At 37.8% G+C, this 24,549-nt stretch overlaps 4 protein-coding genes and 1 pseudogene across 10 annotated transcripts; 1 reads left to right on the top strand and 4 right to left on the bottom strand.

The window, feature by feature from the left end:
* Positions 1-128: 128 nt before the first annotated feature.
* On the bottom strand, positions 129-8,672 carry LOC107880781 (uncharacterized). Of its 7 annotated transcripts, XM_089049252.1 has the most exons (5): positions 8,121-8,672; positions 7,679-7,792; positions 1,698-1,766; positions 589-710; positions 129-279 (listed from the first exon to the last, which is right to left on the bottom strand). In XM_089049252.1, exons 2-5 carry the CDS (start codon positions 7,720-7,722, stop codon positions 200-202), a joined length of 315 nt encoding a protein of 104 aa, XP_088905378.1. In that variant the 5' UTR covers positions 7,723-7,792; positions 8,121-8,672; the 3' UTR covers positions 129-199. The 7 variants fall into 7 exon arrangements, 2 of the variants coding, with proteins under 2 accessions (XP_088905378.1, XP_088905377.1); XM_089049251.1 differs by lacking the exons at positions 7,679-7,792; positions 8,121-8,672 and adding an exon at positions 1,873-2,013; XR_016125595.1 differs by lacking the exons at positions 129-279; positions 589-710; positions 1,698-1,766 and adding exons at positions 3,081-3,480; positions 4,460-7,572.
* A 782-nt stretch (positions 8,673-9,454) lies between these two features.
* On the bottom strand, positions 9,455-11,232 carry LOC103325472 (F-box protein At2g26160-like). The gene is made up of 2 exons (XM_089048170.1): positions 10,792-11,232; positions 9,455-10,210 (listed from the first exon to the last, which is right to left on the bottom strand). The coding sequence occupies exons 1-2, from the start codon at positions 11,230-11,232 to the stop codon at positions 9,455-9,457; spliced, it is 1,197 nt and encodes a 398-aa protein (XP_088904296.1).
* An 832-nt stretch (positions 11,233-12,064) lies between these two features.
* Positions 12,065-13,458, bottom strand: LOC148918613 (F-box protein At2g26160-like; annotated as a pseudogene).
* A 975-nt stretch (positions 13,459-14,433) lies between these two features.
* CPN60ALPHA2 (TCP-1/cpn60 chaperonin family protein) lies at positions 14,434-19,187 on the top strand. Its single transcript, XM_008227611.2, has 10 exons — positions 14,434-14,575; positions 14,665-14,928; positions 15,008-15,188; positions 15,754-15,875; positions 15,976-16,183; positions 16,303-16,448; positions 16,836-17,142; positions 17,503-17,753; positions 18,031-18,231; positions 18,419-19,187. Exons 2-10 carry the CDS (start codon positions 14,875-14,877, stop codon positions 18,707-18,709), a joined length of 1,761 nt encoding a protein of 586 aa, XP_008225833.2. The 5' UTR covers positions 14,434-14,575; positions 14,665-14,874; the 3' UTR covers positions 18,710-19,187.
* A 924-nt stretch (positions 19,188-20,111) lies between these two features.
* LOC103325451 (AAA-ATPase At3g50940-like) lies at positions 20,112-21,913 on the bottom strand. Its single transcript, XM_008227613.2, has 2 exons — positions 20,786-21,913; positions 20,112-20,663 (listed from the first exon to the last, which is right to left on the bottom strand). Exons 1-2 carry the CDS (start codon positions 21,764-21,766, stop codon positions 20,238-20,240), a joined length of 1,407 nt encoding a protein of 468 aa, XP_008225835.1. The 5' UTR covers positions 21,767-21,913; the 3' UTR covers positions 20,112-20,237.
* Positions 21,914-24,549: the final 2,636 nt, after the last annotated feature.

Consider the following 24,549-nt stretch of genomic DNA (forward strand, 5'->3'; position numbering starts at 1 on the left):
ACACCCAAAAATAACACCTAAATATATTACCAATTTTATTAAACTTAAAAGAAGACTTAAAGTATAACCAATTCTGCAGTTTCAAAATAAATAAAATAATAATTTGTAAGTCATATCCCTTGCCTGGACTGGAAATAGGAGATGGGCGCCTCATTGTTGAACTGTGCGTGGCTCCTTTACTATTTTGGACTCCATCTTCTTACAAGAAGACATCCGTTAATTGCTTCTCCCCAATATGCTCATTTCCAGAAGCTATGGAAGTCTTTGTTTCTCCTATAACTGAGATAAGAAATCATAAGCATTGCACATATAGCATCCATTTACTATAGGAATAAAATGCTATCTTCACACTTTTAATAACACATCCAAAATATATATTTTGAACATAAAAAGCTGAGTAGATACAACAAGTCTGTCTCAACACTTTTACTAACCCAATTCTATTGCATGAACTCTACAATAAGAGCAATTTATAATTTTTCTTTTTATAAGAAACACAAATTTAAGTTACATACTTCCATTAAAACAAAGAAAGAGGATCATGATGTAGAAGGCCCTGTTGATAATAATAGTGAAGATTATTTGTACCATTCCTTATACTCAGTTCTGATGATTTGACTTCAGTAGCAGGCAAAGTTGCATCTACTAGATCGTCACTGGACTGGAACCATATTCCTTTGAATTCTGCTAACCACGAGGAGCCTTTGGTTCTGACGAAGACATAAGAGCAACCAATTGCAGCACTAAGAGTATATCAAAAAGCAAAAACTTTCACTATCTAGCATGTACTCAATCATCCATATATACAAGGGGAGAATGGAGATTATGTGGCACACAGAATCAAAGCACGACAGGTAAAATGGAAGGTTTTGTTAAGCATATATAGTGTGATCATCCTATTTTGCTAGAATTGAAAGCTAAGTTTATAGAACAGCTGTTAGACCAGCCATGCTATATGGGACTGAATGCTGGACAGTTAGAAAACAGACATATTCATAGTTCCTAGTAAGTACATATTAGCCAAATGTTACAACCAGCACAGTGATATGCACACCTCTATCTGTTTCTCTAACGGCATATTAGCCATTGTTAGACACAAATTTTTAAGAGATCAGATTAAAATATTTGTCATCTTTTGAATCCTTCAAAATTGGAAATGTTTGCTGAATAATCTTTGCTATGCTTCAAAATTGAAGGGTCATTGCCTCAACCTTAAAAGCCTGGTTTTTATAGTGAAAGGGAAGTCAGTTTGAAAAGTTCAATATAATTAAGAGATTCCCAACCCATGCGTTAGCAAATGCACCCTCTAATTTTTTTTTATTTTTTTCTTTGGAGTTGAGGTGGAGTTCACACAACAGAAACACAGATGCTGATACAAGAACAAATATAAAAGCTTAAATGAATTAGATTTTTCACTTGAGGTGGTGTAATATTTCTTTTTCTTTTTTTCTGTTCTTTGGTGGGTTGGTTTTGGGTTCCTATGCAACAGGAGGAGGAGACAAATCTTTCTTCTTATTTTTTTCTCTCAGCAAACAAGAGGGCATGATCAATTGTCAAAATCTATAACAGAAATGCAATATCCAAAGAATGAAAAGCAGTCCAACCAAGAAGAAACTAGCAAATATCAGTGAATCAGCAAAACTTATGAATTTAGCAAATAGAGAACCTGAAGCCAGTTTCAAGCAGAAAAAACTTACTTGTGTAATATGAAGAGCCTGCTCAAGCCGCTGAATTTGAATCCATTGTTCTGTAACAATGTCAGCCATCTGAAAGCAAAGAGAAAGAAGCCAATGGCAAAATGAGCACCACACTAACAACATCACACATTCATAGCCATAGACCAAAGATGGATTGAGTACATCAGTGCATGACCTTGTGTGCCTGAGAGGCAACCGTTTCGAGTCTATCCTCGGCATCTTGTGCTTTAGACTCTAAAAAATGGGCCTGGGCGGGCGGCTAGGCGGCTAGGCGGGCTGTAGGCGGCTGGGCGGGCCTCATAGGCGGGTTAGGTCTTTTTCGGTGCCGAACCCGGAGGACGAAGCAGCCGAAGCCGAAGAAAACAGATCGAAGCTTGAGTTGATAGAGAAGCGAAACTTCGACTGCAACCTCCGTCCTCTGCGAGTGCAAGCTTCGTGTTGGTGTCGAATATATTTAAAAAGTATAGCCGCCCGGCTATACCCTTAAAATATTCGAATGTATTAACATTTCAAGCGTATAGCCGAGTGGCTATACTTTTAAAATATTCGAATGTAGTTAGAAAATATAGCTTATCGGCTATACTCTTTAAATGTACAATTTTGTAATAGGGAGAGGGATTGGGCCTCAGAAAACACAACATTAAATGGATTTTGCATAGCAACCACTAATAAGTAACAAATAACAAATAAATATTGTTTAATATATATCTATTATGGTAATATTTTATATCAATTATGGTACATTATAATCTTTTACTTTGTAATTTCCGCCAGTGATAATCAGCACAGGAAACTGGGTGTGACAAGATTTGAGGTGCTGCTTCTTCTGATCCAAAGCTACAGGTTCCCAATGAACCCTAAACCATATAAGAAAGGTCTTTTTTTGATAATAAAAAAATTACAAAAAATAGTGTAAACTAGAGGGGATAGGATTTTCTAATATTTTCTATTTACATTATAATATGATGTATGACAAATCACGGGCATGTGTATCGTTGGAAGTTTTCGGATTGCTTGATTAATTTCTTAGGAAGATTTATATTATATTTTGAGAATAAGTAGGATATTATTTTCCTATTATTACTTAAGCAAGATTTTAATTATTTTCTTGGTAATCAAAGGATATTATCCTAGAATCTATGGTTTTTTACGAGTTTAGGGTTTCTTTATTTTTTATTTAAGCGAATTTATGGAGTTATATTTGTAATATATTTTATTATATTATTAATAAAATTTATAGGTTTTTATTTTTATTTTCTGGTGAATTCCTTTAGGGTTATTTTTTGATTTCTATAGTTTAAGTAACACGATATATACATGATGATAAGTTGTTTGTAGATGCATTCATGACATGCTTACCATGATGCCATCTCAATTCCCAAATAAGAACAAAATGAAAGCTCAATATAGATGTTCCAATGGAAAATGTGAGGTTACATAATTTATCACACGGAGAAGTAAAGAAGAAAAGTGAAACCCCATCATCTCCTCATACCAAAATTTTGAGGAGAGTCGCCCCTGTAAAATGCTCAAACCCAACAATAATTAACCTGCATAATTTACATAAAATAAATCTCAACTGCCAGCATGCTTTTAACATACAACAATCCAAATAAAGTGGCCTCCAGCCTCAAGTAACAACCTAACATGGGCGATAACAGAGCATCTAACAGGATTTGTTTATAACAAATAGTTGAGTAGAAGGAATTTACACAAGTCCTATCTACGGATGAAATGTTTGGAGCTCGCAACCTGCTCGAACGCTTCCAAAAGCAACTACTGCCTAGGGGGCGCAAAACAGAAATATATGAGTTGACAAAAATAAAGTTTGCATTTTAAATCAACATAATAACCCCACCATGTAAAAATAGTGCTCTAGCATGCAGTTTCACAATTCAGAAACCAAAAACTCAAAACACATTATCCCAAAATCCAATAAATCTCCAAATCTCAAATCACAAGTCCATTCCCAAAGATATGCAACTCTCATCAACCCGTAAACACTTATATATATATATATATATATATATAACTATAACTATAATATAATATATACTTCTCTCCATACTAATGTACCGAGGAAACAATCCAACTTGGGATTGTTTGGCTGGTGCAGGATTTCGAGCACTAACCCGCATCCAGGGATGAGTAGTCCAACCGGGGACGGAACTCCATAGCTCACACGCCGGCACTGCCAACGACACGTGTAGCTCACAAATCTCATAACAAGTCCTATGCGCGCAGACAGTATCATCACCCCACCGGCACTGCCAACAACATGTGTGATAATACTAAGCAATATACATACTCTTCCCATATGCCGGCACTGCCAAGCGACACGTATGGGAACTGTCTCACACACCGCACTGCCACGACATGTGTGAGACCCACAATCTCATGGCCTTCCCACCCCACCGGCACGCCAACGACGTGTGTGGGAAGCCTAGTAACCAGGGAATGGTACTCACCTAACATACTCATACATCTCACAACCATCCCTCGAACTCGTATCTTTCCACAACCTCACAACATCAACTCCCCATACTCTATACATAGGCAATATAGATAGACATCCCAAAATCCACATAAACATATTCATAATACTCAAATATATCCATACCCATAATATATTGCCAATACGTATAAGAATATCCAAATCCATCAACCAAATACTTAATAAATCACATTTACCATTTAAAAACATATGCACAAATCTTTTATCAATAAAACCATGCAAATGCTTGAAAACAAAGTCCACTCACAAATAATCCCAAGCTGCCCGGCCCCGAGAGGGTCCTGCCTGCTGCGAATGATCGACCGAAGTACCTATTTCGATATACGAACTCTTGATTAAAATAACGCACTTCAAAATTAGAAATTCATGAAAGGAATTACTTAAATCCCCAAGTTCCTGGTGCGTGTACGTCCAATGGAATATCCTAAGGTCCGGTTACAGGTTTGGGAATCGCTTCCAATCGTACGGTTATCGCGAATTCCCAAACTTCAAATTATTGAATCGGAACATCCGGGGCTCCAATTCACGATCCGCGAATTCCTATAGGTTTCTAAGAGCACCTAGATCTACATACTTCAGTTTGGAAACGATCCGACGGTTAGAACTGATCAGAGTTAGGGAGGATTTAGTTGCAACTATTGCAATCCACCCAACATCTCGAAAATCAAGGAACACAGTCATACTCGGGACTTTCGAACGTTGGGTGGTTGGACAGTTCAGTTCTTGGGTTAGGTTGGATCTCCGGTCAGAGACCCGTTGATTAAGCCAAAGAAGTGATATGATGGGTTAAATTCAAAGTAAGAGGGGCAACCTCATGGCTGGAGCTACTTTATGTCAAATGTGGGAATGACAATGTTAGTTAATGCCTGGTCTGGTGCAATTTTTTGTCACCAAGTTTCTCCCCAACCCAACCAAGTCATCATGTAGATACGTTCCATTGTATTTTGGTCCTGCTCTAGAGCTTTGATAATTTTTGTAGTATGAAAAAAAAATTTCATAATAGTTGCTTAAATCAATGCTCTAGAACATTGTTGTAAAAATACACGTAAAATTTTTTGAATCAGTTCTCTAGTTTCTTATATATAGTTGGACAGCATGGAAAATGTTCATTTCTAAATCAACATTAGCATCTTGCTACAGGATATGGTTAACTCCATTAGACTCCTAATTGTAAAATTGTAGGTGAGACTCCATGAGGCTTGCAGGTGAAAATGTGAGGCTATATTGGAGGGTAATAAACATGATGCTGGTTAGGCCAATCCCCACTGATGGCCATGAATTTCCTACCTTTAAATCAAACCTCTGTCAAGCATGCAGCCAATGATTACGCGTTATGATTCCTTGAAGGCACTTCATGATATAAGATTCCTTGTCAAGGACTAAATCTTTACACGTTATGATTTGATTCATGGGAGATACAATATTGTTTAAGTCAATTTTCAATGTGTACATTTTTAAGGTTAACATATTTGTTTCCACAGGGAACAAACGTGTGAAGGGTTAGAATCACAAATAAAATGAAAACATAGCTTGAAATTATTCTACCATATGGAACAGGTAACAAAGAACAGGTGGAACCATCTTTTCACACCATGGTGGGCAAAATCCAAATTGATGGTGGCATGTACTTCTGTGAAGGACTTGTGCAGTTGTAATTTGTTCCAAATTTTCTGTTGTCCAAATTGAAGGCTGCCATGCCAAGAGGCTCTTGAACTTCATCACAAGCATCACCCACCCAATTATCAATGCAGAAGTATATGGAATTCGGATGACAACCCGGAAAGTCTAAAGCTGAGACACACAAGGAGTGATTATTGCCACCCAAGAAAAAAGCATCGTTTCCAATACTATCAATCTCCTCAATCCGTTCGCTTCTGATTTTATCCCCACAATCAGAGTACAGCTTGAAAACCTTGAAGCTCAAAGTATCAGTAAAACACTCAACATAATTCAAACTTTGGAACTTCCTAACCAGCAATAGATCTCCCCTAGACGATTCCACAAGATATGCTTGGTCATCAATACCTTGAACCATTGGTGCAACTATGCTTACATGAGTTTTATAAGTTGGATCCTTGCTAACGTTTATCGCAAAAACCCCACCCTCCCTACTAGCAGCAAGAAAATGGCCTCTGTAATAGATCACATAATCAAATCCGATCACTTGATTCAGACCATAAAAGAATCTGACCGTTTGATCTATGTGAGTCCAGCCATGATCCCCTGACTTCATATGAGATACTCTGGTTCCATTGCGATCGAAAAGTGCCACAGCTTCGTAATCATTTGGAAACAAAGAAGGGTCTGCAGACCATACAACCTTCTTAATGTAGTGTGCACATCTATAAGCCTGTTTGTGTATGGATTGAGGGACTTCCTTGAATGGTGGAAGGCAAATGGTACTTTTGGTGAAAGGGTTTAAAAGGGTTACTTCCAAATTTTTATTCACACAAGCCAACCAACCATGGGAAGAACCGCAGAGCCTCTTATTGTATGGCACATGCAACTCAAAGCTGCAAGTCTTTCCTTGTGTGATACTATACAAGCCACGTCTTTCGTGGCAGTTGTCTTTACTGGGAACCATCAGCATAGGAAGCTGCTTGTGACATGATTTGAGGCACTGCTGCTTCTGATGACAAGCATCACCCACCCAATTATCAAAATTGAAGGGTTATTGCCTCAACCTTAAAATCCTGGTTTTTGTAGTGAAAGGGATGTCAATGAACTCGAGGTCTATCCTTCTTCTAAAGTATTTTCAGCTAATGAAGTCACAGTCCTTTTACACTAATGGAGGCTCAATAAACAATATTTCATGTTGGTATGTTAATCTTGTGCTTTTGAAGTCAGTTTGAAAAGTTCAATATAATTAAGAGATTCCCAACCCATGCATTAGCAAATGCACCCTCTAATTTTTTTTAATTTTTTTCTTTGGAGTTTGGAGTTCACACAACAGAAACACAGATGCTGATACAAGAACAAATATAAAAGCTTAAATGAATTAGATTTTTCACTTGAGGTGGTGTAATATTTCTTTTTCTTTTTTTCTGTTCTTTGGTGGGTTGGTTTTGGGTTCCTATGCAACAGGAGGAGGAGACAAATCTTTCTTCTTATTTTTTTCTCTCAGCAAACAAGAGGGCATGATCAATTGTCAAAATCTATAACAGAAATGCAATATCCAAAGAATGAAAAGCAGTCCAACCAAGAAGAAACTACAAATATTAGTGAATCAGCAAAACTTATGAATTTAGCAAATAAAGAACCTGAAGCCAGTTTCAAGCAGAAAAAACATACTTGTGTAATATGAAGAGCCTGCTCAAGTCGCTGAATTTGAATCCATTGTTCTGTAACAATGTCAGCCATCTGAAAGCAAAGAGAAAGAAGCCAATGGCAAAATGAACACCACACTAACAACATCACACACTCATAGCCATAGACCAAAGATGGATTGAGTACATCAGTGCATGACCTTTTGAGCCTGAGAGGCAACCGTGTCGAGTCCATCCTCGGCATCTTGGGCTTTAGACTCTAAAACATGAAGATCGAAGTTGTACTTTCTTGATGCAGCCCACAGAAGCCGTACCTAAAAAGCATTGCAAAGCCCATTTCTCAAATCCAACAAACCCTTTCTGCTACTTTTTCATTGAATTGAAAATTGCAAAAAATAAATTGAAAAAGATGTGACCCTCTTCTTCTAGAGCATGAAGCCTCTCATCAGTAGCCAATGAGTCTCTCTGTGACATACAAATGCAACCAAATATTATATATTTGCTCTCAATTTAGCATATACTTGAAAGCTGAAGATTTTAAGCTGAAACGGGAAACAAACCTTAAGAGTGAACAAAACATACTGCAAATGATGGATCTTCTGCAAATGATGTATCTGGGTTTAATAGAAGTATGGAACTTACTCAAGGAATGTGAGATGTTGTGCATGAAGAACTGCTCCTGCACGGCTTTTGCAAACTTGGATACCAGGGATGGAGGAAGTGGGTGCCTGCTGTGGCTTAGTGAGCTGATTGAGTACATCAGTGCATGACCTTTTGAGCCTGAGAGGCAACCGTTTCGAGTCTATCCTCGGCATCTTGTGCTTTAGACTTTAAAAAATCGGCCTAGGCGGGGCGGCTGGGCGGCTAGGCGGGCGCTAGGCGGCTAGGCGGCTGGGCGAGCCTCCTAGGCGGGTTGGGTCTTTTTTCGGTGCTGAACCCGGAGGACGAAGAAGCCGAAACCGAAGAAAACAAATCGAAGCTTGAGTTGATAGAGAAGCGAAACTTCGACTGCAACCTCCGTCCTCTGCGGCTAGGCGGGCGCTAGGCGGCTGGGCGGGCCTCCTAGGCGGGTTGGGTCTTTTTTCAGTGCCGAACCCGGAGGACGAAGCAGCCGAAACCGAAGAAAACAAATCGAAGCTTGTGTTGATAGAGAAGCAAAACTTCGACTGCAACCTCCGTCCTCTGCGTGTTCAAGCTTCGTGTTCGTTTGGAATATATTTCAAGAGTATAGCCGCTCGGCTATAATGTTAAGATATTCGAATGTGTTTAGAAAGTATAGCCGCGCGGCTATAATTTTAAAATATTCGAATGTAGATACGTTCCATTGTATTTTGGTCCTGCTCTAGAGCTTTGATAATTTTTGTAGTATGAATTTTTTTTTTCATAATAGTTGCTTAAATCAATGCTCTAGAACATTGTTGTAAAAATACGCGTAAAAATTTTTGAATCAGTTCTCTAGTTTCTTATATATAGTTGGACAGGATGGAAAATGTTCATTTCTAAATCAACATTAGCATCTTGCTACAGGATATGGTTAACTCCATGGGACTCCTAATTGTAAAATTGTAGGTGAGACTCCATGAGGCTTGCAGGTGAAAATGTGAGGCTATATTGGAGGGTAATAAACATGATGCTGGTTAGGCCAATCCCCACTGATGGCCATGAATTTCCTACCTTTAAATCAAACCTCTGTCAAGCATGCAGCCAATGATTACGCGTTATGATTCCTTGAAGGCACTTCATGATATAAGATTCCTTGTCAAGGATTAAATCTTTACACGTTATGATTTGATTCATGGGAGATACAATATTGTTTAAGTCAATATTTTCAATGTGAATACATTTTTTAGGTTAACATATTTGTTTCCGCAGGGAACAAACGTGTGAAGGTTTAGAATCACAAATAAAATGAAAACATAGCTTGAAATTATTCTACCATATGGAACAGGTAACAAAGAACAGGTGGAACCATATTTTCACACCATGGTGGGCAAAATCCAAATTGATGGTGGCATGTACTTCTGTGAAGGACTTGAGCAGTTGTAATTTGTTCCAAATTTTCTGTTGTCCAAATTGAAGACTGCCATGCCAAGAGGCTCTTGAACTTCATCACAAGCATCACCCACCCAATTATCAATGCAGAAGTATATGGAATTCGGATGACAACCCGGAAAGTCTAAAGCTGAGACACACATGGAGTGATTATTGCCACCCAAGAAAAAAGCATCGTTTCCAATACTATCAATCTCCTCAATCCGTTCGCTTCTGATTTTATCCCCACAATCAGAGTACAGCTTGAAAACCTTGAAGCTCAAAGTATCAGTAAAACACTCAACATAATTCAAACTTTGGAACTTCCTAACCAGCAATAGATCTCCCCTAGACGATTCCACAAGATATGCTTGGTCATCAATACCTTGAACCATTGGTACAACTATGCTTACATGAGGTTTATAAGTTGGATCCTTGCTAACGTTTATCGCAAAAACCCCACCCTCCCTACTAGCAGCAAGAAACTGGCCTCTGTAATAGATCACATCATCAAATCCGATCACTTGATTCAGACCATAAAAGAATCTGACCGTTTGATCTATGTGAGTCCAACCATGATCCCCTGACTTAATATGAGATACTCTGGTTCCATTGCGATCGAAAAGTGCCACAGCTTCGTAATCATTTGGAAACAAAGAAGGGTCTGCAGACAATACAATCTTCTTAATGTAGTGTGTGTTGAGAGTGTTTGTCCCACATTGAAATGTTAAGGGACCTAGCCTGGGTTTATAAGGAGTTGGGCTACTCCCCTCATGGCCAATTGGTTTTGGGGTGGAACCTCAACTTCCTTCATGGTATCAGAGCAAGGCTTCACGTGTTGGGCCCAACGGCCACACGTGCTCCCACGTCACCTAATATGTGTTGTCCACGTGTTAGGCTTGAAAGTTCGCCACACGTGCGGGGGCGTGTTGAGAGTGTTTGTCCCACATTGAAATGTTAAGGGACCTAGCCTGGGTTTATAAGGAGTTGGGTTACTCCCCTCATTGCCAATTGGTTTTGGGGTGGAACCTCAACTTCCTTCATGGTATCAGAGCAAGGCTTCACGTGTTGGGCCCAACGGCCACACGTACTCCCACATCACCCAATATGTGTTGTCCACGTGTTAGGCTTGAAAGTTCGCCACACGTGCGGGGGCGTGTTGAGAGTGTTTGTCCCACATTGAAATGTTAAGGGACCTAGCCTGGGTTTATAAGGAGTTGGGCTACTCCCCTCATGGCCAATTGGTTTTGGGGTGGAACCTCAACTTCCTTCAGTGTGCACATCTATAAGCCTGTTTGTGTATGGATTGAGGGACTTCCTTGAATGGTGGAAGGCAAATGGTACTTTTGGTGAAAGGGTTTAAAAGGGTTACTTCCAAATTTTCATTCACATAAGCCAACCAACCATGGGAAGAACCGCAGAGCCTCTTATTGTATGGCACATGCAACTCAAAGCCGCAAGTCTTTCCTTGTGTGATACTATACAAGCCACGTCTTTCATGGCGGTTGTCTTTACTGGGAACCATCAGCATAGGAAGCTGCTTGTGACATGATTTGAGGCGCTGCTGCTTCTGATGACAAGCTACTGATTGCCAATGCTTGCAAACTGCACCAAACCGGATGGAGTCAGTGATTGGTATCAACTTCTCTACTATCAGATACAAAAGGTCGCTCGGGAGCCATGCCCAGCCTGAAACTACAGCTGATGATATTGCCTCTCCCATAGTATAGGACATAGCCTTTTTTTTTTCTTTTTTTTTTTTAAGCCTGCTTTGCGTTCGGTTTCATTGACAATTTATGAGGAACCAGAAGCTAACATTGTTGAATTGCCCTCCTGTTTTCCTGTGGAATATTCCCCTTCTAGCAAAACCGATGAAAATTATGATTTTTCTTTTTCCTTGTATGGCTCAACATATGATCAAATTAAATTGGAATTGGCTCCAAAACCAATAAGCTGGCAGCCTGGCATGCAACATAGTAAATTCATTAGCAAAGTGGCACTATGCTATCTCAGAAAGCGATATATCAAACGTCAAAAATCCCAAAAAGAATCATAGTTTGCAACACTGTCAGAAGATTTTTTTTCTCTGTAAATGTGGTAAACCAAAATAAAGAACCCCACAGCTAACAGTTTTGCATTTAAAGTATCTCCGCATCCAAGTTTAGCAGCAACCCAGCCAATTTCATGATATTTGCTTTCTTTCTTTATTATTATATTTGGTGAGTATGGTTTTCCAACAGATATATGTATATATATATATATATATATATATAAGTTGAGTCACCTTTGCTGACTAAAATTATATATATAATCGTCCATATTTAAATATAATGACTTGGTGAAAATTAGACTACTGCCATATAAACTTTGCGTCCTCTTGTATTTCAATTCACATTATACTTCCATTATCCATCTCAAAATTTTCTAACTTCTCTCCCTGCAGACTCAAGAGCTGTTCATTATAATTTATGTCAGTTCTTCCCCTAAAATGTGTTGCCGTGTAAGAACACATTGCTGTGTTTTATTATCATCTTCAAGGGTCATACAGAGTTGGAAGCTTGAAGTTATTCTATTCTATAATATATATGGAAGAGGTGAAGAAAAAAACTGGAACCATCTTTTCACACCATAGAGGGCAAAATCCAAATTGCTGGTGGCATGTGCTTCTGCGAACGATCCAAGCAGTAATGCGTTCCCATGTGTCTGTTTTCCAAGTTGAAGACACCCATGTCATGAGGCCCTTTATGTTTATGGCATTCTACATCTACACAATCATCAGTGAAGTATATGGAATTTGTCTGACAACCCTGAAAGTCCAACGCAGAGACACACATGGATTGATTGGTACCCAAAAACAAAGCTTCATTTCCAACACTTTCAATCTCAACCCATTGGGGTCTCTCCCCATGAGCACAGAACAGCTTGAAAACCTTGAAGCTCAGAGAACCATTTACTCATTCAAACTTTAACCTTTCAAACTTGAAAAACTTGAAGTTGAGAGACTTCATAAAGCGCTTACAATAATTTACTCGTTTGAACTTCCTAACCAGCAAAATATCTCCCTGGGATGATTGCACAAGGTACGTTTTATTGTCAGTGCCTGGAGCCATTGGCACAAGTAAGCTTACATGGGGTTTAGTAGTTTGATCCCTGCTAACATTCATCGAAAAAACACTACCACCCAAACTAACACCTAGAAACTGGCCTTTATAATTAATTACATCATCGAATCCAATCACTTAATCTATGCTAGTCCAAGCATCATCCCCTGACTTAAAACGGGCTACTTGTTTCCCATAGCCATCATAGATGACCAATACTTCATAGTCATTAGGAAGAAAAGAAGGGTCTGCAGACAATACAACTTTATTAATGTAGTAATCACATCTATAAGCTACCGTCGATCTACAAGTGGATTTGGGGACTGGTGGAAGGCAAATGGTACACCTGGTGAAAGGGTTTAAGAGGGTTACTACCAGATTCTCATCCACGCAGGCCAACCAACCATGGGAAGAACCACAAAATCTCTTACTGTAATACACATTCAACTCAAAAGCTACAAGTCTTACCTTGTGTGACACTACACAAGCCACGCCTTTCGCTACTGTCTATGGTGGGAATGATGAACATAGGAATCTGCTTGTGACATGATTTGAGGCGCTGCTTCTTGCGATGTAAAGCGACTGATTGCCAATGCTTGCAAACTGCACTAAATCGGATATAGTCAGAGATTAGGATACTTTTCTAGAATCAAATCCAGAATGTTGCTTGGAAGCCATGCCCAGGCATGAGAATTGGTGAGCTGTCCTCCTCAGTTACGGCATTGGAATATTCCCCCTTTCCAGCAAAACAGATGAAATTGTGATTGTTTTTCCTTGTATATACGGTTCAATATGGTCACGTGTGATTTAGAATCTTTTTCCTTGTATATATGGTTCAACATGGTCATGTCTAATTTAGAATTTTAGAAGGTTTCAAAAGTAGCAAGCGGGCCTGTGAAATAATAATAAATTAACTAATAACTAGCTTCACGGCATAAGGTTGGAGACGGCATCATAAGCCGATCGAAAACTGGCCTTTATGATATGATAATCTCGTACTAGTAACTATCGTATCCATGTGAGTCCAAGTGTCATCCCCTCCCTTAAAATGGGATACTTCGCTTACTACTGTATAAAAGTCATGATTGACGTTAACTATCCCGTTAGTGGGGTGTTAGGGTTTTCTTTTCTTTTTTAATTGAGAGTAAATTGAAAATTTGTTTTTAGGTTGATGTGTCAACTTTTAAATCCCTTATATTAAATTTTAATGAGGTGGCGTATGAAGAATAAAAATAAAACAGATAATGGCAAAGAAAATCAGAGCAGAGGATCCGAATCCGATGAGTATACAGGCTACAAAGGATCACTTTTAGGGTTTTGAGGGAAGTTCTTTATTTTAGGGCCTCTAAGCTGGCCCAATATCTGACCGATTCGATGACTTGGCTAGACTAGTTCGAGTTGTCATTCCCCTAAAACGTATGTCGCATGGACACGGATACAAGGACACGGAAATGTGATACGATGACACGGCGACACAGCTAGGACACGGCAATTAAAATAATAATAAACTTATATATATTAAAAAAATAATTCATATTCAATATTTTAAATACAATTGTTTTTAATAAAAATATTTTTTTATGAGCAATTTTAAGAAATGAAACTGCCATTAATATCTCACTTTCACCCATTTTCTTATACTTTTCATCCCTTTCAAAAAGGGGTATGGTAGTTAAAATGTACAATAATATTTTAAATCATTACAAAAAACTTCACATTATCTAAAACAAAAAACAAAGTATCATCAGACCCTACCCCACCTCCCCATCTCTCTCTCTCTCTCTCTCTCTCTCTCTCTCTCTCTCTCTCACATCGCAACCCTCCTCCACATCTCCCTTTTTCCCCGGTTCACCTTCTCCCTCCCTTTTGCCTCTTTTTTTTAATTCAATTGGGAAAGTTTCAAGCAGAGGCTTTCTATCTCTCCCTTCTATGGTTATTTTCTCAATCTCTCTGGTTATCAATCGGGTAAGTTTCAAACAGAGGCTTCTATGTTCAGCAATCTTCAATCTCTTCCTCCTCTGAGATAGAGTTTTTAATTTTTTAAATTGCAACAGAATCCCCGCCGTGTCTTGACCTTGGGTTGACCGTGTCCCCAGCGTATCTTGACCGTGTCCAAAGCGTATCGTATCCAAACGAGTATCCAATACGGGATACCCCACTAAATTGGCGTATTCATACCCCTTAAAATTTTCCAGGAAAAAAAACCTTCAAAATTCAAGAAACTCGTCCTAAACCCCAAAAACCTTGTTCAGCCAGCAATAGAAATGTCTGTCTCCTTCACTTCCTCTCAACTCTTCTTTCACAAACCTCTCTTCTCTGTAAGTCTCTCTCTCTCTCTCTCTCTCTCTCTCTCTCTCTGTGTTTATTATCGTTTTGGGCTAATGGTTTGTATTGCAGCTGCAGAGCCTTTTTGAGAAGCAACGAGCACCTGGGTTTTGGAGAAGACCACAGACTTTGAGGAGTCTTGTGGTCAGAGCAGGCCCAAAGAAGATATCTTTTGGTACAGAAAGCAGGGAGGCCTTACAAGCTGGGATAGATAAGCTTGCTGATGCTGTTTCTCTGACCTTAGGACCTAAAGGTATCTGGCTTTTCATCTTTTTTCATTATTAACTCTTTCCAAAGCGTATTGTCTTCTAATCTATTATGATGTATTTTCTTATCTTGTACTAGTAGAGACCCATGTAAATGAAGTTGCTCATTTGTTGCATCACATACAAAGAGTCGTGATTGTTTGTTGCCATATTTTAGGAGTTGTAGTAAACTTTTTGAATTCAATCAGTGTAGCTAGTATTATATGATACCTTTCTTTCTTTAGTTGGAGGCTGACCATTTAATTGCATGGTTTTGCTAAATGTTGGTTTGTTGTCATACCAAAAAGATTCATAGTTGATTTAGTTGGTCGACCCTTCAGTTTATCTGGAATAATCATGACACATACTATTCCAAGGACTTGGAAGTGTTTCACATATGAGACAAATTGAGGCCTACGTGAATCTTATTGGCGATGCTATGTGATATGAAACTAAAAGATGCACCAAATTGAGAATAATGCAAATTGTTTTTGGGTTTAGACTTTTGTAAATAATTAAGTGGTGATTCCATTTACACTAGCATTGTTGATTGATCTTAAGTGAAACATGCAGGACGTAATGTTGTTCTTTCTGAGTCTGAAACACTGAAAGTGATTAATGATGGTGTAACAATTGTTCAATCCATAGAGCTATCAGATACAATTGAGAACGTCGGAGCAATGCTAATCCAAGAGGTCATACATAGTTGCTAGATAGTTATCTTACAGAAGCTTATGTTGGTGCATTTCCAAGCATAAAATTATAACTTTTAGATCTTTACTGTCTTACTTGCAGGTTGCAAGTAAAATGAATAGTTTGGCTGGTGATGGTACCACCACAGCAATCATTTTGACAAGGGAAATGATCAAAGGTGGACTGTTGGCAGTAGCTTTTGGGGCAAACCCGATTTCTTTGAAGAAAGGAATGGATAAGACTGTGAATGAATTGGTCAAGGTCTTGAAGAAGAAGAGTCTTCCCGTAAAAGGAAGGAAAGATATTAAAGGTGGTCATTTCTTGTCATTCAAATTACATTAGATTAGAATCACTTTTGAAGTGTTCTTTAGTTTCTCTTATTTCTTTTAGATACAGTACAATATTTATAGCGTTTTCTCCTTTTTGCAGCTGTGGCCTCAATTTCTGCTGGAAATGATGAATTCATAGGGAACTTGATTGCTGAAGCTATTGATAGGATTGGCCCCGATGGAGTAATCTCAATTGAGTCATCCTCATCATTTGAAACGTCTATTTTAGTTGAAGAAGGACTGAAGGTAATTAAAATGATTTTCTCCCAGTAAAAAAGATGACAAAGTCTATAAACCTATGAATTAAAAATTGAACTATTCTGATTATGGGAATTTTCATAGGGAAATGATCAGATGGCAAGCAACACACACACACACACACATATATATTTATGTAGTTCTTTTTGAAGTCTTATAGATAATTTTTAAATGTTAAATATCACAAAGGAAATCTCATACTAGAGCTAGAGTTAGGCTTTGGTTGATTGTTTTATTTCTTTAATTTCTGTTAGAAGTCTTGTTTAAACAACAAATATTTCAAGTGAATTGGTTTGTGGTTTGTACATCTTTCGAGTATCTCTTAGTACCCATTCTTATGCATGCATTGAATCTATTATTTTTTGTCCAGTACAGTTTGACAAGGGGTACATGTCCTCCCACTTCATTACCAACCAGGAAAGATCTGTTGTGGAGTTTGACAAAGCTAAGGTCCTAGTAACTGATCAAAAGATTTCTACTGTTAAAGAAATTGTTCCTTTACTGGAAAAGACAACCCAATTGAGTATCCCGCTACTAATCATTGCAGAGGATATCTCAAAGCAAGTTCTGGAAACATTAGTGGTGAACAAAATGCAGGGTTTACTTAATGTTGCTGTTGTTAAATGTCCTGGATTTGGAGAGGGAAAGAAAGCTCTTTTGCAAGACATTGCACTTATGACAGGTAAACATATTTAGTATATGCCAACCTTTAGCCGTCTTTCTTACACACATCCAGCTATATAATTATGAGAGAATTTGATGCAAGCACCATTTACTAACATGGCATTTGATGATTACATAAATTTTATTTATCAAAAATATTAATATGCTTGTTACAAAGATTTTAAGAGAGTTCAATAAAAACCCCAAATAAAAAAACCTTTCAAGGAAACAGGAAGATCAAGTTATTCACTTCAACTTCCGTAGCTGCTATTAAGGTCTATAAAACGACGTGTCAGACTACTAACATTTCTGCATGAAAATATAACAGTATTTGTTATGCTTCTTCTCATAAGAAAATAATTTGCGTTGCAACTTTCAGGTGCTGATTTTCTCTCTGGAGATTTTGGTCTGACCCTTGAAAGTGCAACATCAGATCAACTTGGAGTTGCAAGAAGAGTGACAATAACAAGTAATTCAACAACAATAGTTGCTGACCCTTCTACTAAAGCCGAGATTCAGGCAAGAATATTGCAGATCAAGAAGGATCTGGCAGAAACAGAAAATGCATACCTGTCGAGAAAGCTCTCTGAAAGAATTGCCAAACTTTGCGGTGGAGTTGCCGTAATTAAGGTCTGTGATATGAAAGAGCTACAAAATCTAATATCATGTGTGTATAAAATGTTTTTTTTTTTTAAATTTATTCATATGCGTTTTTTAGTGTTCTTTTTTCATTCCTATATGATTGTTCATTTGTGCTGCAAACTGGACAAAGCTTATTGTTTGTTGGCCTTCTTTTAGCCTCTATAGAAAATTTAGTGAATCTTTTCAACTAATGTTTTTTTCTCGACTTTTTTTTCTTTCTATTTTTATCATTACTTTATTATTAAGTGGTGTACCTGTCCCTTAGGTAGGAGCACATACTGAGGTGGAACTTGAAGATCGCAAACTCAGAATTGAGGATGCAAAGAATGCTACATTTGCTGCTATGGAGGAAGGGGTGGTGCCTGGTGGTGGCGCAACATACGTACATCTGTCAGAATTCATTCCTGTCATAAAGAATTCTATGGAAGATACAGATGAGCGGATAGGTGCTGACCTTGTGGCAAAGGTGGGGGTCTCCATTTCTTTCCTTGACTCGCACACACAAACTGGCACATTATTAATGTGCATGCACGCACATGCAGACATGGACACATTTGTTGTTATTTTTGTTTTTGTATTATTTTCAGTTGTGCCTTGTAGGCCTGTACCTTCTTTTATGCAAGTAAGAAGATCTTTCAATGTCTGAACTGCAGGCTCTACTTGCTCCTGCAAAATCAATTGCAACTAATGCAGGGGTTGATGGAGAAGTAGTTGTGGACAAGACTAAAAGTTGTGATTGGAGAGTTGGGTACAATGCAATGAATGGCAGCTATGAAGATCTTCCAGATGCAGGAGTTATAGATCCTTGTAGGGTTTCAAGATGTGCCCTTCAAATTGCAGTCTCCATTGCTGGGGTGGTTCTTACAACTCAAGCTGTATTGGTGGAGAAAACGAGGAAGAAAAAGCCAGCTGTTCCTTTTGTTCCTGGAATAACTCCTCAGTGAATGTAGTCAAGGGAACTAGATGAAAGCTGAGAAAGAGTCCACCTGGACTTTTTTATCCCATGCTTTGCAAAGAAGCTTTGGAACTCAAGTACGACTTGATCTGGATTTAATATGAAGATGAAACAAGCTCTTGAAGTTGTGGAAGAGCTAAAAAGACTCTGTTGCATCAGAACTTCAGTCATGAGAGCTTGAAAATCTGCAGTAAAGAGTTTGCAAAGGTGGCAAAGGTCATCCTTGCAGAGTGTACACCCAAGTTGCAAACTGTATTTCTTCCAATCAAGGTTTTGTTCATTGCGAGTTTTGAATAGCATGTAATAAACAGTTACCTTAGTTCATATGCGACAAACAGTTGCTTGTACAGTAGTACCTATGTTTTCATCCCTTTAGTTCATATGGAATAAACATTTGCTTGAACCTTTGTTAACTTTAAAATACATTCAATAGTATGGTTCCCGAATGAAAGTTCTCTTTAGTTAAAGTTGATTATAGCTTTTTTTCCTGGAAAGTTGTTTTGATAATGCTAACTGTTTATCAACTAATTTCTCCCATATTTCTTCAAGAATGTTGCTTTTCCTTTCAATATGTGTAAAAGTCTGTTCTTTGATGAACTTAGGAAACCACTAAGAAAAGGTTGAACTGGTATTTTTTTTTTCATGGAAAGCAAACTACACTACTTGAAAACTAGGCAGCTTCTTCTTCCAGAGGTGGTCTGTCAGTTTTCCTCCACACACTGCACCTGCATCATTGTCTCTGTCCCAACCTCTTTGTCTGCTTTCTTGTTGAGTAGCAGAGTGATGAGACCATGGGAGCTATTAGGGATTATTTACCCGTGCCTGGAGGACCGCATAGAAGATACTGTCGCTTCCAAACCTTTCCCACCCTTTGATAGAACTCTCTCCTCTTAGCAGACCTATCTAAATCCTCCACAACTGCCATCTTCTGATCTGGGTCCATGGCCAGGGTCTCAAATGTTGCAGAGTTATTTCAAAATTCGGTTTCATCCAATTTGATCTTAGAACCATCTGAACTTGCAAGTGTGCAGCTTCACAATATTTGCTTCCTCGTTCATGACCTTAAATCTCTCCATTAAATAAGGAAGGCAAGCAGACTGCTCCCCTTTGTCCTTGTGGCCCACGTCAAAGGAAAACTCGAACTCTTTTTTCTTGGACAGGGCATTGAGCTTCCATTTGAGCTCAATGCCTTCATGTGTGTCCTCAAACTGTTGGATAAACTGCCGTTTTGTCTGCTGAGCTTTTAAATGAGTTTCAATTTGGGTCCTAAATTTTTATTTTCTAAGCCACTTTTGGTTATGAACTTTTTAAAATAGGTCAATGTGAGCCACGTTAGTTTTTCAGGGATTCCATCCAAATGACAATACAAATAACTGTTTAGTCAGATATGGTAACTGAAATACAAGACAATTGTATTGAAATAACATAAAGCTTTCCTAAATTCAATGCGATTCTTTCTATCTGAGTTGAAATTACATGTTTTTCCCAAAACAATATGCCCAATTGTTTATCTCTTACTAAATAAAATATGTTAATTGTTTGTTTTCACCTTCATATTCATCTTCCTCCTGATACTCATCTTTCCCTTGGTTTTTCTTTTGCTTTAACAGTGTGATCAAACCTTGAAGAGCAACTTCAGCCTCCTCACTCTTCATCAGCTGCTCTGCCACTTGTGCAGGAGTGACCTTTGTTTTCTTCAGAAGGCTTTCAATCTCCTCAAACAAAGGGTGCTTCTGTTCACAAGTTCTGAGGTAATTACAAGCCAAAATTTTGAAGCCTTCGTAGGTGCAATACGACATGTGGATGTGCATGTCCATTCGTCCCGAACGCAGCAATGCAGGGTCAAGCTTGCTCTTGTGATTGGTAGTGAACACAACGATTCTCTCCTCTCCACAACTTGACCAAAGCCCATCTATGAAGTTTAGCAGTCCAGATAGTGTAAGCTGTGTGACAAAAGAAAAGCCAATTTAAATAGCACATCAAAGTCAAGCTTAATATACATAACAGAAATTGCCCATGTTACTAAAGAATCTTTCATTGCAGATACAATTTGTAAACTACTAACTTGATTGCCTTCTAACTCAGGCTTTCTGCTGCCATTAGCATTTTTTCGATCTTGCACCCCCGGCTGGCTACAATCTATATCCTCAATAACAAGGATCGACTTGTTTGATGTTGACAGCAATACTTTTCTCAGTTCCATATCTGTTTTCAAATGTGTGAGTTGCAAATCATAAACATCAAACTTGAGGTAATTAGCCATGGCAGCTATTAGGGATGATTTCCCTGTGCCTGGAGGACCATGTAGAAGGTACCCTCGCTTCCAAGCTCTTCCCACACTTTGATAGAACTCTTTCCTCTTAACAAACCTGTCCAAGTCCTCCAAAACCGTTTTCTTCAGCTCTGGTTCCATGGCTACGGTCTGGAATGTTGCGGGGTGTTCGAGATTGATTGCCTCCCATCTTATTTTAAAAGTATCTATTCTCACAAGTGTATGCAGCTTGACAATCTTCCTTTCGTTTTTCATAGCCTCAAATGTCTCTAAAACATAAGGCAAGTACAAATTCATTACCTTTTCCTTGTGCTGCAAATCAAATACAAGCTCAAAGTATTGCTTTTGCTCTAGCTTGAAAGCTGAGGAAGTGCTAGAACTACTGGATCTCTTTGACATGGAATTGAATTTCCATTTCAGCGGAACCCCTTCATACATGTCATCAAACTCTTGGTTGTTTGCAAAGTTGACAGTTAAACTAGTCTCTCTCCAAGTTTGTGAAATCTTCAGAATCTGAGTTGAAGGGCTGATCTTGCTCTGCAAGTAAAGAGCAGAAGCATCATAAACTTTATTTCTAGTACTTGTACCATGGTACTCTTCAATTTGCAGGGTCATGGGCTTAATCAGCCAACGTTTGAAGAAGCCATGGAGGATCAACAGAGGAAATCTCAACATGGGCAGTAAGTAGCAGTCCATGGCCTTGGACCAAACAAGCATCAAGTAAACAACCACATTGGAAGCACAAACTGGAGGTATTTTTTTCAAAGAATCCATGGCTGCCCAAATCCCAAGTAAATCCTAATTTGAAAAGCCTAAATTAGAAATGATCAAAAGAGAAAGAGATACTTGGGTCTGAAAGGTGTTTGTTTGGTACTGTATCTGTATGTGAAGATTGCTTTTGAAGCTCAAAATACTATGAAGAGCAGATGAAGTCTGCGGTCAATGGGGACAATGGGAAGAAGAGTTTTATGGCTATTTCTAAGTCTTCGTCAACAGAATTCTATCTACTAAAGAAAAGTATGCACTATGATGCAAATGAAAGTTTCATTTTCTTGTTAAATTACATGCAAATACAAATTTTAAAGGAATTTAAAAACCGCGAGTGCCATGATGAATATTATTTTAATATTTTCTCATGACCGAACCTCACCATTGATTATTTTCTTGTAAAAACTTTTAATAATATGAGCTCCATTTACAATTAAAAATTGAAAACAAATAAATAATATTTTATTTGACATTTGGAAAGGATTTAATAACATTTTGCATGAAATCTCCATCAAGATGCTCTTACTTGTCGTTCTCTTCTTTTTGCTTTACCAAAGCAATTCCCAGAAAATGACGAACAACGAAATGAAAGCACCAAAAAAGGACTGAAAAATCAAAGAAAACAAATAACCATATAAGTTATTTACACTAAGGCCCGTTCAGTAATGTTTTAGGAGAATGTTTTATGAGAATATTTTATGAGAATGTAAACAAGAAAACGAATTTGCATTTTCAAGATTCGAAAATGCGTTTGGCAAATTAATTGGAAAACAAATTCAGAAAATAAAAAACAGTGAAAACATATACGGTAGTACAATTTGAGAATAATAATACGTGAGTTGTTTTTTAGGTGTATTTTTGCTAGTTTCAGTACTAATTTTTTTTTTTTAATTATGATATTTTTAGAGGCTAAAATTATTATAAACAATAAAAAAAAAATTAAAGCCCAAAAACTCTCTTATCTCCTTTCTTTTTTCTTTCTTTCTTTCTCCTTTTTCTCCTTTTTTCTCTTTCCTCCACTTTTCTTCTTCCTTTTCTTCGCATGGCCGTTTCTTTTTTCTCTTTTTCTTCCTCTTTTCTTCTTCCTTTCCTTCCCAAGGCCGTTTATTTTTTCTCCTTTTCTTCCTTTTTTCTTCTTCCTTTCCCTCCTAGGCCGCACCCACTCCTCCTTCCTTTCATGGCATGAATCCCATAAACCCACTCTCTCTCTCTCTCTCTCTCTCTCTCTCTCTCTCTCTCTCTCTCTCTCTCTCTCTCCAAGGACGAACCTAGGATTTCAAAATGGGGTTGGCTAAATTTACTTTATTTACAAATCTGCTAAAAGGTTAGAAAACGCGATGATATGAGCGAATTTCATTGATAACAAAAGAATAAATAGAGGGACGTAAAAAGCCTATCCCCTCAAAATGCATATAGCATATGTACATAGAAACTAGTAAGAAAAAAAGTCAAGAAATAAACATGCAATTCAAATATAAATAATACTTATATAAGTTGCACCTTTCCTAGTCTTCACAAAATTAAAATAATTAATTATTGATTCATTATCTATATTATGAACAAATTCTATTTGATACAATTAAGAACACCAAAATCAATTGCAAATCATATTTGACAATTCAACAAATCAAGCTGAAGGATGGTCTGTTACGAAGAGCAGAAGTTGGCTAAGCTAAAGGATGGTCTAATGCGCAAGAGATAATGATTTGTAGGGTTAGTTAATGAGATTTTATTTAGGTAGGATAGGGGTATATGAGGATTGCTTGGGTGGTCTAGGGTATTAATTTGAGCTATAAAATATCAAGTGACCTGGGCTATAGCCCACATTACCTAGCCCATAAGACCTCTCTCTCTCTCTCTCTCTCTCTCTCTCCTTCCACTAATTAATGGTTGTGGTGGTTCGATTGGGTGATGATAGTGGTTGAGCTGGTATGTGGTGATTCTTCTTCCTATCTCTGTTTTGTTTTTCTTTTTCTTCTTCCTCTGTACTTTTTTCTTTTTAGTTTGCAAATTTGTGTGATTTTGGGTCGGAGAATATGGGTGTTGTTCCTGTTGGTGGGTTTATCGGTTGTCAAGAGAGAGAGCTAAAATTATTGATGGGATGCATTCTCGTGTCTTCAGAAAACACTGAAAACAACTTTTTATTGTTTTCAACTTTTGTTCACAAAGTTAGATTTGTTTTCAGAAAAAGTTTTGTGAGGGAAAACGAAAACGATGCACCGAACGTGTATTTGAGAAAAACATGAAACAAAAACAAAAAAAGGGCTCTAAAAACATTACCGAAGGAGCCCTAACATTCCCTCAGATTTTCGGCTTTTTTATAAAATTCTCGAAGGTTTCATAAATTATAAGAATACCACTTGATTGTTTTCACAAAACTCATTTTTTTCAATTGTTCATCCAAAACTTGATGATTTTACATTAAAAATTTCTCCAAATGATAAAGTTAGCCTTTAAGATTAGATTGCATATACATTCATTGAGATTGATTTTGTCATTTGCTATTAACTTGTGTTCCTAGCGACTTATATAATTAAAATCAATTTCAAGTCTCTGCACATGGAAAACAAGAATGGTACCATCTTTCACCAAAAGGAATAATCACATAATAGGCTTAAGATTTTATAAAATTTAAGTATTCATAATAAATATTAAATAAAGAAAGACCATATTAATAAATAATTAATATGTAGTATGAATATTTCTTTAAAATAAGTAGCAGTCCATGGCCTTGGACCAAACAAGCATAACAACCACATTGGACGCACAAACTGGAGGTATTTTTTTCA

Source organism: Prunus mume, linkage group LG3 (genome assembly GCF_029339155.1).
Source record: "Prunus mume cultivar Tortuosa linkage group LG3, ASM2933915v1, whole genome shotgun sequence".
Lineage (NCBI taxonomy): Eukaryota > Viridiplantae > Streptophyta > Magnoliopsida > Rosales > Rosaceae > Prunus > Prunus mume.

What these genes read in the sequence shown, in the direction of transcription:
- LOC107880781 (XM_089049252.1), bottom strand. Translation starts at nt 7,722, where the DNA reads ATGCCGAGGATGGACTCGACACGGTTGCCTCTCAGGCTCAAAAG. An exon ending in TTGCCTCTCAGGCTCAAAAG is followed by an intron (nt 1,767 to 7,678) that starts GTCATGCACTGA and finishes CTTTGCTTTCAG; the next exon opens with ATGGCTGACATTGTTACAGA. An exon ending in AGGCTCTTCATATTACACAA is followed by an intron (nt 711 to 1,697) that starts GTAAGTTTTTTC and finishes TGTCTTCGTCAG; the next exon opens with AACCAAAGGCTCCTCGTGGT.
- LOC103325472 (XM_089048170.1), bottom strand. Translation starts at nt 11,232, where the DNA reads ATGGGAGAGGCAATATCATCAGCTGTAGTTTCAGGCTGGGCATGGCTC. An exon ending in TACACAAACAGGCTTATAGA is followed by an intron (nt 10,211 to 10,791) that starts TGTGCACACTGA and finishes ACAAACACTCTC; the next exon opens with AACACACACTACATTAAGAA.
- CPN60ALPHA2 (XM_008227611.2), top strand. Translation starts at nt 14,875, where the DNA reads ATGTCTGTCTCCTTCACTTCCTCTCAACTCTTCTTTCACAAACCTCTC. An exon ending in TTCACAAACCTCTCTTCTCT is followed by an intron (nt 14,929 to 15,007) that starts GTAAGTCTCTCT and finishes TTTGTATTGCAG; the next exon opens with CTGCAGAGCCTTTTTGAGAA. An exon ending in TAGTTGAAGAAGGACTGAAG is followed by an intron (nt 16,449 to 16,835) that starts GTAATTAAAATG and finishes TGTCCAGTACAG; the next exon opens with TTTGACAAGGGGTACATGTC.
- LOC103325451 (XM_008227613.2), bottom strand. Translation starts at nt 21,766, where the DNA reads ATGGATTCTTTGAAAAAAATACCTCCAGTTTGTGCTTCCAATGTGGTT. An exon ending in CTGAGTTAGAAGGCAATCAA is followed by an intron (nt 20,664 to 20,785) that starts GTTAGTAGTTTA and finishes TTTGTCACACAG; the next exon opens with CTTACACTATCTGGACTGCT.